General features: G+C 38.6%; 1 protein-coding gene across 3 annotated transcripts in view; it reads right to left on the reverse strand.

Annotated features, from left to right (window-relative positions):
- LOC127427873 (protein DENND6A-like) overlaps positions 1-12,297 on the reverse strand; it is a 43,345-nt gene that overhangs the window by 28,840 nt on the left and 2,208 nt on the right. For all 3 annotated transcript variants that reach the window (XR_007894990.1, XM_051675754.1, XM_051675753.1), the window contains exons 2-3: positions 224-262; positions 73-115 (exon numbers count right to left, since the gene is read on the reverse strand). Coding sequence is in view for 2 of the 3 variants with exons in the window: in XM_051675754.1 (XP_051531714.1) it covers positions 73-115; positions 224-262 (82 nt within the window). In the remaining variant the exon portion in view is untranslated. The remainder of the gene's footprint in view (positions 1-72; positions 116-223; positions 263-12,297) is intronic.

The raw sequence follows: 12,297 nt of genomic DNA on the forward strand, positions 1-12,297 counted from the left end.
CATTTTACCAACGTTAGATTTACAATGCACACAGTTCAATAACAAACATTCAAGTCAAGAAATGCAGTTTACCTGAGTTGGAGTCAGGGAATGACAGGTAGCATATACTTGTTTTCTGAGGAGAGAGAACATTCAAACAGTCTGGATTTACCATCATCAGAATTCACGGTTAAACCAACAGATTGATGTAACAGAAAAACTGACAGGCATAATCTTTACCTACCTCTTTTTCAGTCAGTTTTGAATGGTGAGGGTAAATCACCTACAGATGAAAAGAGTAACAGCCTATTAAAACACAGAATTTGTGAAAAAGCTTAAAGGAATAGCTCACCCACAATAAAACATTGAAGCTCCAAAAAGCACATAAAGGAAGCATAAAAGTATTCCATAAGACTCCAGTGGTTTGATCCATGTCTTCAGAAGCGATCTAATTGATTTTGGGTGAGAACAGACCATAATGTAACTCTTTTTCACTGTTGCTATTGCAGTCTCTAGGCATGATCATGATTTTGATTACACTTCCTAGTGCTTAACGTATGCGCAGAGTGCTAGATGCCGCTAGGAAGTGTAATCAAGCTTGAAATCATGATCACCAAATAGGCTGATGTCAAGATTTTTGTGAAAAAGGGGTTATTTTTGGGTTTGTTCTCACCTAAAACCAATCGGATCACTTCAGAAGACATGGATTAATCCACTGGAGTCTTATGAATTACTTTTTATGCTGCATTTGTAAGCTTTTTGGAGCTTCAAAGTTGGCAACCTTGGTGACGCTGTTTCTTGTTCCTGTTGCTGCTAGCACTTGTGTTTGTAGCCTGCTAGCCTGCTTAGCATTGCTTCTTTCTATTTTCAGCATTAAATCTTTAATCTCTTCCATTTTTTCCACTTTTATACTTTTTAACGCAATACAACTAGGTGCATTTTACTACGCACACTCGCCTTTCCACTTTTATTGCAATTAAACTGCGATCTTTACAACACGCATTTTTGACATGGATCATTACATCAATCTCAAATCCCCACTGATCAAAAACCACCACAACAACAACAACAACAACAAACAATTGTGGTAAGTCATGGCATCCGCTCATATTATCGCTTCGTTACGCGTTGCACGCCACATTTTACTATAGCTTCTTCCGTCAGCAGTGAGGGATTCACGTGATAAATGTAAGGAATTAGTCAGACTGACGGAGAAGGTTAATAAGTTAGGGACACGCATCCGAACACTAGTGGAGGTCAGTGAGAAAGGGAAGTCAATAGTTACTAGGGGTGTAAATTGGACGTTTCATCACAATATGATCTTATAACGATTCTTTTGGCCTGCGATCCGATATTTGCCAATACTTCAAAGTCTGCCGCAATACGATTTCAATTTGATTCGATTCAGGGTCCTGTGATCGATATTCCGATATTATGTGCCTATTTTACACAATCAATTAAAACTTTTTTGCCCTCAAATGCAACCAAAATATAATTTGAATATTTTATTGAGCTCTCTGAAAAGTGCAAATTTAGTATCCATATTGGGACATCCACAACAAAATAAGGTACTTCAGATGTTGAAAAACATTATACAGATAATAATATAAAAAAATAACATCACACACAAGTGATCAATCACTTAATTACAGCTTATTTTTCAGTTTAATCCAATTTAAAATACTTACCCATGACTTGTTTCCAACTATCCCTGATATCCACGGTTTTCTTGGCTACAGCTTCCACAGTTGTAATGAAAAATTCTGTTACAGTTAACTGGGATAAATGTTAGTAAGGGTGTTGATGTGTAATGTGTAAAGTCTTATAACTGCTAGATAATGCTAGTGCTGGGCAGCAGGTGATTTATCTTTCCCTCGTTAATGCTGTTCAGAATGTCGGCATTGTCAAGACGCTTCACATGATGGTTGAACTGCTCCATGGTACTTTAAATTAGCAGATTATCATGTAAAATTCAAATGTGTCGCATGCGCAATGATATCAATGGAAGCCCGAATTAATTGCGAATGTGAGACGCTCTGCGTTTGTCACGAGAGCTCGCATTTTAAGGAGTGCCCTCGCACTGATTCTGTCACTGGTCTGGAGCTCGCGTTTCACGGGAAGCCCAGCTGACGTGCGCGCACTGACAGCAGAGCGCAATTTGGCTTCACAGACCCTGCGCAAATCCTTGTCCCACATGAAAAGCGTATTTAGCGCTCAAAGTGAGTGTAATAAGGTTGCTTCATCACCTGTCGGAAATGCGTATGGACTAGGCTGACATAAGTGTATTAAAATAAAGTTGCATCTTAAAAAAAAATGTCTATATCGATATTTACGCGTTGTATCGATAACATTGGATTGTTGGTTATTGGATCGATGCATCCATCCAGATCGATGGATCGTTACACCCCTAGTAGATACTGTTTTAAATGCAGGTGTATACACACACACACACACACATATATATATATATATATAATTTTTTTAAATTATGTGTGTGTGTGTTGGTTCCGCTAGAGGCTGGAGTTTGTTTTGTGGAATAACACACCTTCGGGACAGTATGTGGATGAATCTATACGTTCTTTGTGTTTATTCTGCCTATTGGCTGGAGTTAGTTTTATAGATTTTCTTCTGTTCTGTAATTCTGTCTCACAAAATCTGTATAGAAACACTGGACTTGAGCAATCCGATGGCAAAGTTGTCGCGGGGGCTCTCGTAGGCGTACATGGACTGTTTGAGTTTAGAGGGATGGACGCTGATTGGCGCTGTCGTGCGCGGGGTTAATGCGTACGTTTTTCTTTTTTCTGTTTGTTTGGTTCGGGGTTGGATTGTTGCACTAATGTTGGACAGTGGTCTTTATAATCTTGTTTTTGACACACAATCTATTTTTTTCTAACATATCAAAATGTCAAATCTTAATATGAGTGGATTATCTCTCTCCACATGGAATGTGAATGGGTTGGGGCACCCCATAAAAAGAAGTAAAGTTATTTATTTTCTTTAACGTAAGAAAAATATGATATAGTATTTCTTCAAGAAACACATCTTTCCCCACAGGAAGCTGAAAAATTTGGGAAGATATAGAGTGGACATGTTTTCTTTATTGCTGGTTCGAGTAAGAGCAGGGGAGTCAATATATTGACAAGTAAACATTTACAATTCAAATTTCTCAAACAGATCAAAGATAAATTAGGAAGAGTCATTATTGTTTTAGCTGAAATTCAGGGGCAAAGGTTGATTTTGGCTAATATTTACATACCTAACGCTGATGATCAGGGCTTTTTTATAGATCTTGAAGGGATGTTGCAAGCTGCTGGCACACCTCATGATATAATATTGGGAGGAGACTTTAATCTTTTGACCTCCTTGATCATAGTGAAGCAAAAGTGTGTAAGCCCCTTAGAGCAACATTGACGCTTCACAGGATGTGTAAAAATCTTGGTCTTACAGATATTTGGAGACTTTTGAACCCATCTGGTAGGGACTATAAATTTTTTTCATCAGTCAGTAAGATTTATTCAAGAAGAGATTTTTATATATATCTAAGTCCCTCATTTCATCTGTTGTGGATTGCTCAATTGGAAACATTTTAGTCTCGGATCACGCCCTGGTCAGTTTAGAGGTGTTGCCACATATGGAGAAAAAGAAATCATACAGCTGGTGCTTTAATGTATCACTTTTGCAAAATCTTGAATTCCAACAAATGTTAAAGGCTCAAATTAATGTTTATATGGAGACCAACTGGTTCTCAGTATCCTCTGTGGGCGTGGCTTGGGAGGCACTTAAGGCAGTTCTTAGAGGTCGGATCATACAGTATGCCTCATTCATCAAAAACTCCAAAGCACGAGAACTCGTGGAGTTGGAAGGGAATATAAAAAATGCAGAGGCAGAGCTGAAGCACCAAATGTCATCTGATGGCCTCAGAGAATTGACCTGATTGAAATACAGATATAATAATATTTTGTCACGGAAGGTTTGAGTTTTGGTTATTTAGGGCAAGACAGTCATACTTTGAGTCGGGGGACAAAGTAGGGAAGCTTTTGGCTAGATATAAAGCAGAATGAGTCTTTTTCTACCATTCCCTCAGTTAAATCTGCTGGTGGTGAAATTTTTACCTCAGCCATTGATATTAATAATGCTTTTAAAGAATTCTATCTTGATTTTTATTGTTCCAAGTCTTCGTCTACTGATGAAGATATTAGAAACTTTGTGAAACCATTAGAATTTCCTAAACTGACGACTGAGCAAAAAAACTCTCTGGATTCTGAGATAAACTTGGAGGAGCTTGACGAGGTAATTAAGGCCCTACCTACAGGCAAAGCTCTGGGGCCAGATGGCTTTGCCGCTGAATTTTTTAGATCTTATGCTACAGAACTGGCTCCACTTTTGCTAGCAGTTTATACGGAATCATTAAAGAATGGAAAGCTTCCACCAACCATGACACAAGCCCGGATCAGTCTGATTCTTAGAAAGGACAAAGATCCAAGCGAGTGTAAAAGTTACCGTCTAATTTCCCTGATCCAGCTAGACGTTAAAATATTATCAAAAAAGTTTAGTAAAGTTATGACATCTCTTATACATATAGATCAGGTGGGGTTTATTCGGGCTGCAATTCTTCTGATAACATTAGGCGTTTCATCAATATCATGTGGTCTCCGGTCGCTGCCATCTCACTTGACACCAAAAAGGTGTTTGATATGGTAGAATGGGATTATCTTTTTAAGATTGTGGAAATATTCGGGTTCGGGAATACTTTTATTGGATGGATTAAGGTACTTTATAGACACCCGGTAGCGGCGGTACAAACGAATGGATTCATTTCAGATTTTTTAATCTGGACAGGGGCACCAGGCAAGGTTGCCCTCTTTCCCCATTATTGTTCTGTCTACCATTAGCAGCCGCGATAAGAAGGGAGGATGATTTTCCAGGGGTTGTGGCGGGAGGTGTGGCGCATAAGCTTTTGCCTTACGCTGATGATATTTTATTATTCGTCTCCAACCCTACTAGATCTATGCCTTGACTTCACAGAATTATTAAATCCTTTTCTAAATTCTCAGGATACAGAGTCAACTGGTCTAAATCCAAAGCTTTGGCTCTGACAGCGTACTGCCCAGTAACAGCTTTTCAGCCGGGTGCCTTTCAGTGGCCCAAACAGGGCATTAAGATATGGGTATTTTATTCCCAGCAAATTTGTCTTATTTAGTTACAGTTAATTTGGACCCCTTAATAAAAAGTTTTTTGAGCGATGTTGGCAGGTGGGCTTCATTATATTTATCTATGATTGGGAAGTTTAATGTTATTAAAATTGTATTCCAAAATTCAACTACCTGCTACAGTCTCTCCCTATAGATGTCCCCCTCTCTTATTTCAAACAATCTGATAGCATAGTGAAGTCCTTCATTTGGATTGGTAAATGTCCCAGATTACATTTCAGTAAACTGCATAGACCGATTGACAAATGTGGGCTAGGCCTACCCAAGATTTTGTTTTATTATTATGCATTCGGTCTCAGACATTTGGCTCATTGGTCTCTTCCACCTGAGAGAGCCCCTCCCTGGTTTTGTATTGAACAGGAAGTTCGTGCCCCTATTTTGCTATTGCAAAGCATTTCTATCAAACTAATCGGAGAAGTTAAGTTACACCCCGTTGTCTTGCATTTGCACTCGGTGTGGACAAAAGTGTCTAGAGTGTTTAATTCAGACATTTATTTAAATGTTGCCTCGAGCATATGGCTGAACACCAAATTATGTATCAACAAGTCCCCTTTTCGCTGGGGTTGCATTGTGAGGGTTAAATGTTGATTCTGTTTGTATGTGTTTTGTTTTTCATTGTTTAATAGTTGAATCAATAAAAATAAAAATGAGGTGTATGAACTTGCAAAAACGATGTCAGACACTGTAATATGCTCTGACTCCCTCCCTGCTCATCGTGGTGATGAGGTTTAGAGTAGATTAGTGTCACTGAATGGCTGGATGTCTGAGTGGTGTCCGGAGAATAGCACAGGATACATATATAGACAACTGGAAGAGTTTTTGGGGTACACCTGACCTGCTAAAGAGAGACAGACTCCATCCCTCCAGGGAAGGTGCTGCTCTACTCTCTAGTAATTTGGCTCATAGTCTTACTAGTGATAATATTTGACTAATTGGGGCCCAGGTCAGGAAGCAGACAAACTGGCTAATCCAAACATCTGCTAGCTGCGTTGAGACATCACACAGGTCACATAAACTACAACACAGAGAGAACAAATCATCTGTATATCATATAGTGACTGTGTCTGTTCCCTGAACTACTAAACACAAACCCCACATTTAGTCATTTAGAAAAAATGTGACTGATGTCAAACTTGAAAATAACAAAAAACAACAACAAAAAATAGTGCGCAGGCCGAAATTATTGCAGAAAACAATGCTTGGGGTGATTTAGAATTGGTGTCATAACGTTGTTTGTCCAGCAGAGTGCGTTCCGACTCCACTGATTACAGAGCTGAGCTGACGGTGGTTCTGCAGACAGTGCGGAGTTCAGTGGTGTCTTCACGCTAAGTTGCTAACTAGTTTGTGAAATACATACTGGAAAGTTAATAAAAAATGACCCCATCATTTTCCCTTTTCAATATAACTAATATAACGTTAACCCTGTCCCTGACAACCATGTTTATCACATTTGTTTGCTGTTAGCCAGCTATAATTTGTCAGTGCAGTCAGTATCGTAGCGGATTGAAAGGTAAGCATCAGAGTATCTTTTTGCAGCTCAGCAGACAACGGTGCGGTGCTGGATTGTGTCTGTTGAGTGTTGATTTCACGCTATGTCGTTACCTAGTTGGTGAGACGCAATGCAGGAAAGTAAATAAACTCCATGACAAAAAGCTTATAGCTAACTAGCTAATCACGTAGCTACTTTCATAGCTTGTCAGCTGAGTGGAAGCTAATGTGTAAACATGTATTCACCAAACGGTTTTGTTCAGGATTCGCAGTTTGGTACCCCCTTCAACTGAACAATTCCAGTCGTTGCATTTACAAAATGTAATATTTAAAAGTTTCCCCTGAACTTGTATAGTACAATACGGTGTAACACCGCTGCCGCTGTTTATCTCTTGACTCGGCAGGTGTAAATCAGAATCAGCTTTATTGCCAAGTATGCTTACACATACAAGGAATTTGTCTTGGTGACAGGAGCTTCCAGTGTACAACAATACAAAAACAGCAGCAAGACATAGATAATAATAAAAATAAAAAATAGCTATACACATAAGTACATACACACACAGACACACACATACATACACACATACACATATGTAGTGCAATCTAATACAAATCTGTTATCTGATATGTACAGTATAAATACAAATCTGTTATGTACAGTGCAAATTTATTTATTTTTTTCTTTTCCTCAGAGGAATGAAATGGCAGAAGAGGTTGGATGTGTTGGATAAATATATAAAAAAGATAGTTATTTTAACATTAAAGATAGTATAGTCATAGTTATTGCTCAATGGGGCAATTTAACTGTTGATGAGATGGATAGTCTGAGGGAAAAAACGGTTCTGGTGCTCAGAGCTCTGAAATGTCGGCCAGAAGGCAACAGTTCAAAAAGGTAGTGGGCAGGGTGACTGGGGTCCAAAGTGATTTTGCCAGCCTTTTTCCTCACTCTGGAAGTGTGGGGGGCAGGGGGCAACCAATAATCCTCTCAGCAGTCCGAATTGTCCTTTGTAGTCTTCTGATATCCGATTTCGTAGCTGAACCAAACCAGACAGTTACTGAAGTGCAGAGGACAGACTCAATGACTGCTGAGTAGAACTGTATCGGCAGCGCCTGTGGCAGGTTGAACTTCCTTAGCTGGCGAAGGAAGTACAACCTCTGCTGGGCCTTTTTCACAATGGAGTCAATGTGTATCTCCCACTTCAGGTCATGTGAGATGGTAGTGCCCAGGAACCTGAATGACTTTACTGCTGCCACAGTGCTGTTTAGAATGCTGAGGGAGGTCAGTGTTGGGGTGTTCCTCCTAAAGTCCACAATCATCTCCACCGTTTTGAGCGTGTTCATCTCAAGGTTGTTTTGACTGCACCAGACAGCCAGCTGTTCAACCTCCCTTCTGTATGCAGACTCATCTCGGATGAGGCCGATGACAGTGGTGTCATCTGCAAACTTCAGGAGCTTGACAGAGGGGTCCTTGGCGATGCAGTCACTGGTGTAGAGGGAGAAGAGTAGTGGGGAGAGCACACGTCCCTGAGGGGCACCAGTGCTGATTGTACAGATGCTGGAAGTGAGTTTCCCCTGTCTAACAAGCTGCTGCTTGTCCGTCAGAAAGCTGGTAATCCACTGACAGATAGACATGGGAACAGAGAGTTGGTGTAATTTATTCTGGAGCATAGCTGGGATGATGGTGTTGAAAGCCGAACTGAAGTCCACAAAAAGAATCCTTGCATATATCCCTGGTCTGTCCAGATGTTGCAGGATATGATGCAATTCCATGTTGACTGCATCATCCACAGACCTGTTTGCTCGATAAGCAAATTGAAGGGGATTTAGAAAGGGTCCAGTGATGTTCTTCAGGTAGGCCAACACCAGTCTCTCAAATGATTTCATGACCACAGACGTCAGGGTGACAGGTCTGTAGTCATTAAGTCCTGTGATTTTTGGTTTCTTTGGGACAGGAATAATGATTGAGCGTTTGAAGCAGCATGGGACTTCACACTGCTCCAGTGATCTATTGAAGATCTGTGTGAAGATGGAGGCCAGCTGATTAGCACAGGATCGAAGATAAGCTGGTGAGACACCATCTGGGCCTGCAGCTTTCTTCGTCTTTTGTTTCCAAAAGCCGCGGCTCGCATCATCTTCACAGATCTTAAGTGCAGGTTGAGTAGCAGGAGGGGGGAGGAGGGGGGTTGCAGGAGATGTTGGTGTTTGTGTGAAGTGAAGGTCAGAGTGGATGTGGGGTGTGAGATTGGGCCTTTCAAATCTGCAGTAGAACACATTCAAGTCGTCAGCCAGTTGTTGGTCCACCACAGGGTTGGGGGTAGGAGTCCTGTAATTTGTGAGTTGTATTGTGCATTGTAAATTCTTCTTGTTTAACAACCAGCCCCTAATTGACTGGAAGTATTAAAATAGTCAGCATTTGACTGATACTAAACTGTACTACTGATGTTTATTTAGCTCTTTATTTTATTTTTATTTATTCTTTATTTAAATGGTCAGCCATTGACTGATACCAAACATACAGTACTAATTTTTATTTAGCTATAATTTTTATTTATTCTTTATTTAAATGGTCAGCAACTGACTGATACCGAACATACAGTACTGATGGTTATATAACTACTTATTGTACACTATCGTTCAAAAGTTTAGGGTCACTTACTGTTTTTTTCTTCACATTTTAGAATAATTGTAAAGCCATCTAAACTACGTAATAACAGAAATGGAACTATGGGAATTATGTTGTGACTATAAAAATCCAAAATAAATCAAAACTATTTTAGCATCTTCAAAGTAGCCACACTGCCTAGAATTTGCATTTTCTCAACCAATGTCTTGAGGAATCACCCTGGGATGCTTTTTAAACAGTATTGAAGGAGTTCCCATCTATGCCTGGCACTTACTGGCTGCTTTTTTTATTATTCGGTCACAGTCATCCATTTCAAAAAACGTTTTCTTTTTTATTTTAAGTACAATTTTAGTTTTGTAATGAAATCAATTAATATGGTGGTACAACTATATTTTTGTCTACAAAACTCATTTGAAACATTTAAGAATACGCCTTCTGATCAAAAGGTTTTTAAGATCATGAGAAACATTTCAGTCAAGTGTTTCAAAACTTTTGAACAGCAGTGTATTTTTATTTATTCTTTATTTTCTCAGTGTTCATTTCTAGAATTCGTTGACAATGTATAATAATAATGTCAAATATTCTTTGATTAAAATATCTGTTTAAGAAAGCAGCCTTCTGAGTACCTTTGCATAGTCATATCGGTGCACAATCGGTGCACTATCCACATAGAAAATATCTGTTTTCATTCCAGCTCAAAAATAAACTATATCGGCCACCATTTTGGTAATCTGTGAATTTTCCCCCTCTAAAATCAGTATCGGTCTCAAAAATCCCATATCGGTCGGGCTCTAAAAAACAAACAAACTGAAGATAAACATCATATAAATGTATAACAACTAAACATTAGATCACTTTCATCCAAATCACTAATTGTAAATGAAATTATTACAGATCATAGTTTGGATTCGCTCTGTTTGACTGAAACCTGGATTAAAACAGATGAATATATTAGTTTAAATGAGTCTACTCCCTCAGGTTATTGTTATAAACATAAGCCTCATCTGAAAGGTCGAGGAGGAGGAGTTGCTATAATTTACAGTGATATTTTCATTGTTACTCAAAGGTCTTGATACAAGTTTAATTCTTTTGAACTGATAATGCTTAATATGACATTGTCAGATAAATATATATATATATATATATATATATATATATATATATATATATATATATATATATATTAAAAAAACTTTGTCATCTTTTGTTCTTGCAACAGTATATAGACTACTATGGAAATTTTCTGAATTCCTTCGAGAATTTGCTGATTTTCTGTCAGATCTGGTTGCTGTGGATAGAGCTTTAATCGTCGGTGACTTCAACATCCACAAAGATAACGAAAATGATACACTGAGATTAACATTTATCAATATTCTCAAATCTGTTGGGGTTGGACAAAATGGGACAGGTCCAACCCATCACCAAAATCATACGATAGATCTAATTTTGTCACATGGAATTGATGTTGATAAACTAGAAATTCTTCCGCAGAGCGATGACATCTCAGATCATTACCTCGTCTCTTGTATGCTGCGATCAGCTAATGTCACTCAATCTACACCATGCTATCGTTCAGGTAGAACTATTCTTTCGACCACTAAAGATAGCTTCATTAATAATCATCCAGACCTCATACACTCAATAAGCCCCAAAGTCTAGAAGAACTTGATGAAATAACAATAAATACAGTCTTCTCTAACACTCTTGATAGTGTCACCCCCCCCTTCGATTAAAGAAAATCAAAAAAGCCCTGCACCATGGTACTATGATCACACTCATGCTCTCAAGAGAGCAGCTCTGAAAATGGAGCGCAAGTAGAAGAATACAAAATTAGAAGTATTTTGCTGTGCATGGAAGGATAGTGTCTGTAGCTACAGACAGGCACTAAAAGCTGCCAGGTCAGCATATTTTAGCAAACTCATAGAAAATAACCACAACAATCCTAGGTGTTTATTCAGTACTGTGGCTAAATTGGTTAGGAATAAAACTTCTATTGAACCAGTTATTCCATCACAACATAGTAGTAATAACTTTATTAATTTATTTACTGATAAAATCAAAATCATCAGAAACAAAATTGGAATTATGCATGCCACAGCACCCCAAGAGACTCAAATTATTCCCTATGAGCAACTTCAATCCTTCACTGTTATAGGTGAGGAAGAGTTAACAAAAATGAAAAAAAACCCATCAAAATCAACAACATGCATGTTAGATCCAATACCAGCTAAACTCCTAAAAGAGGTGTTTCCTGTAATCTCAGAACCTCTTCTTAATATTAACTCTCAGAAAGAAAGAAACTTTCAACTGGCAGATATCAAACCACTTATCAAGAAACCACAGCGTGATCCAAGAGAATTGGCTAATTACAGACCGATTTCAAATCTCCCATTTATGTTGAAAATACTAGAAAAGGTAGTGTCCTCCCAACTATGTTAATTTCTACAGAGAAATGGTATATATGAAGAATTTCTGACAGGATTTAAGTCCCATCATAGTACAGAGACTGCACTTATCAGAGTTACAAATGACTTGCTCTTATCATCTGATTGCGGCTGCATTTCTCTTTAAGTGCTTTTAGATCTCAGTGCTGCATTCGACAACATAGATCATGACATTTTCTGTGGACAGGCATTAGCTTGGTTTAGGTCCTATCTCTCTGACCGCTACCATTTTGTCTGTGTAAATGAGGAACTGTCATATCAAATTAAAGTGAAGTATGGAGTGCCACAGGGATCCGTTTTAGGGCCTCTGCTTTTCTCCCCACATATGCTCTCCCTTGGAGACATTATCAGGAGCCATGGAATTAGTTTTCACTGTTATGCCGACGATACACAACTCTATATATCTTCAAAACCCCAACAGTGTATAAATGATATCAAAGAGTGGATGGCTAAAAATGTCCTTCTACTCAATTCCGATAAAACAGAAGTACTAATTATTGGAACAAAAACCTCAAAAAGACGCTAAAATATAATCTGACTCTTAATGGAT

Source organism: Myxocyprinus asiaticus, chromosome 37 (genome assembly GCF_019703515.2).
Source record: "Myxocyprinus asiaticus isolate MX2 ecotype Aquarium Trade chromosome 37, UBuf_Myxa_2, whole genome shotgun sequence".
Classification (NCBI taxonomy): domain Eukaryota; kingdom Metazoa; phylum Chordata; class Actinopteri; order Cypriniformes; family Catostomidae; genus Myxocyprinus; species Myxocyprinus asiaticus.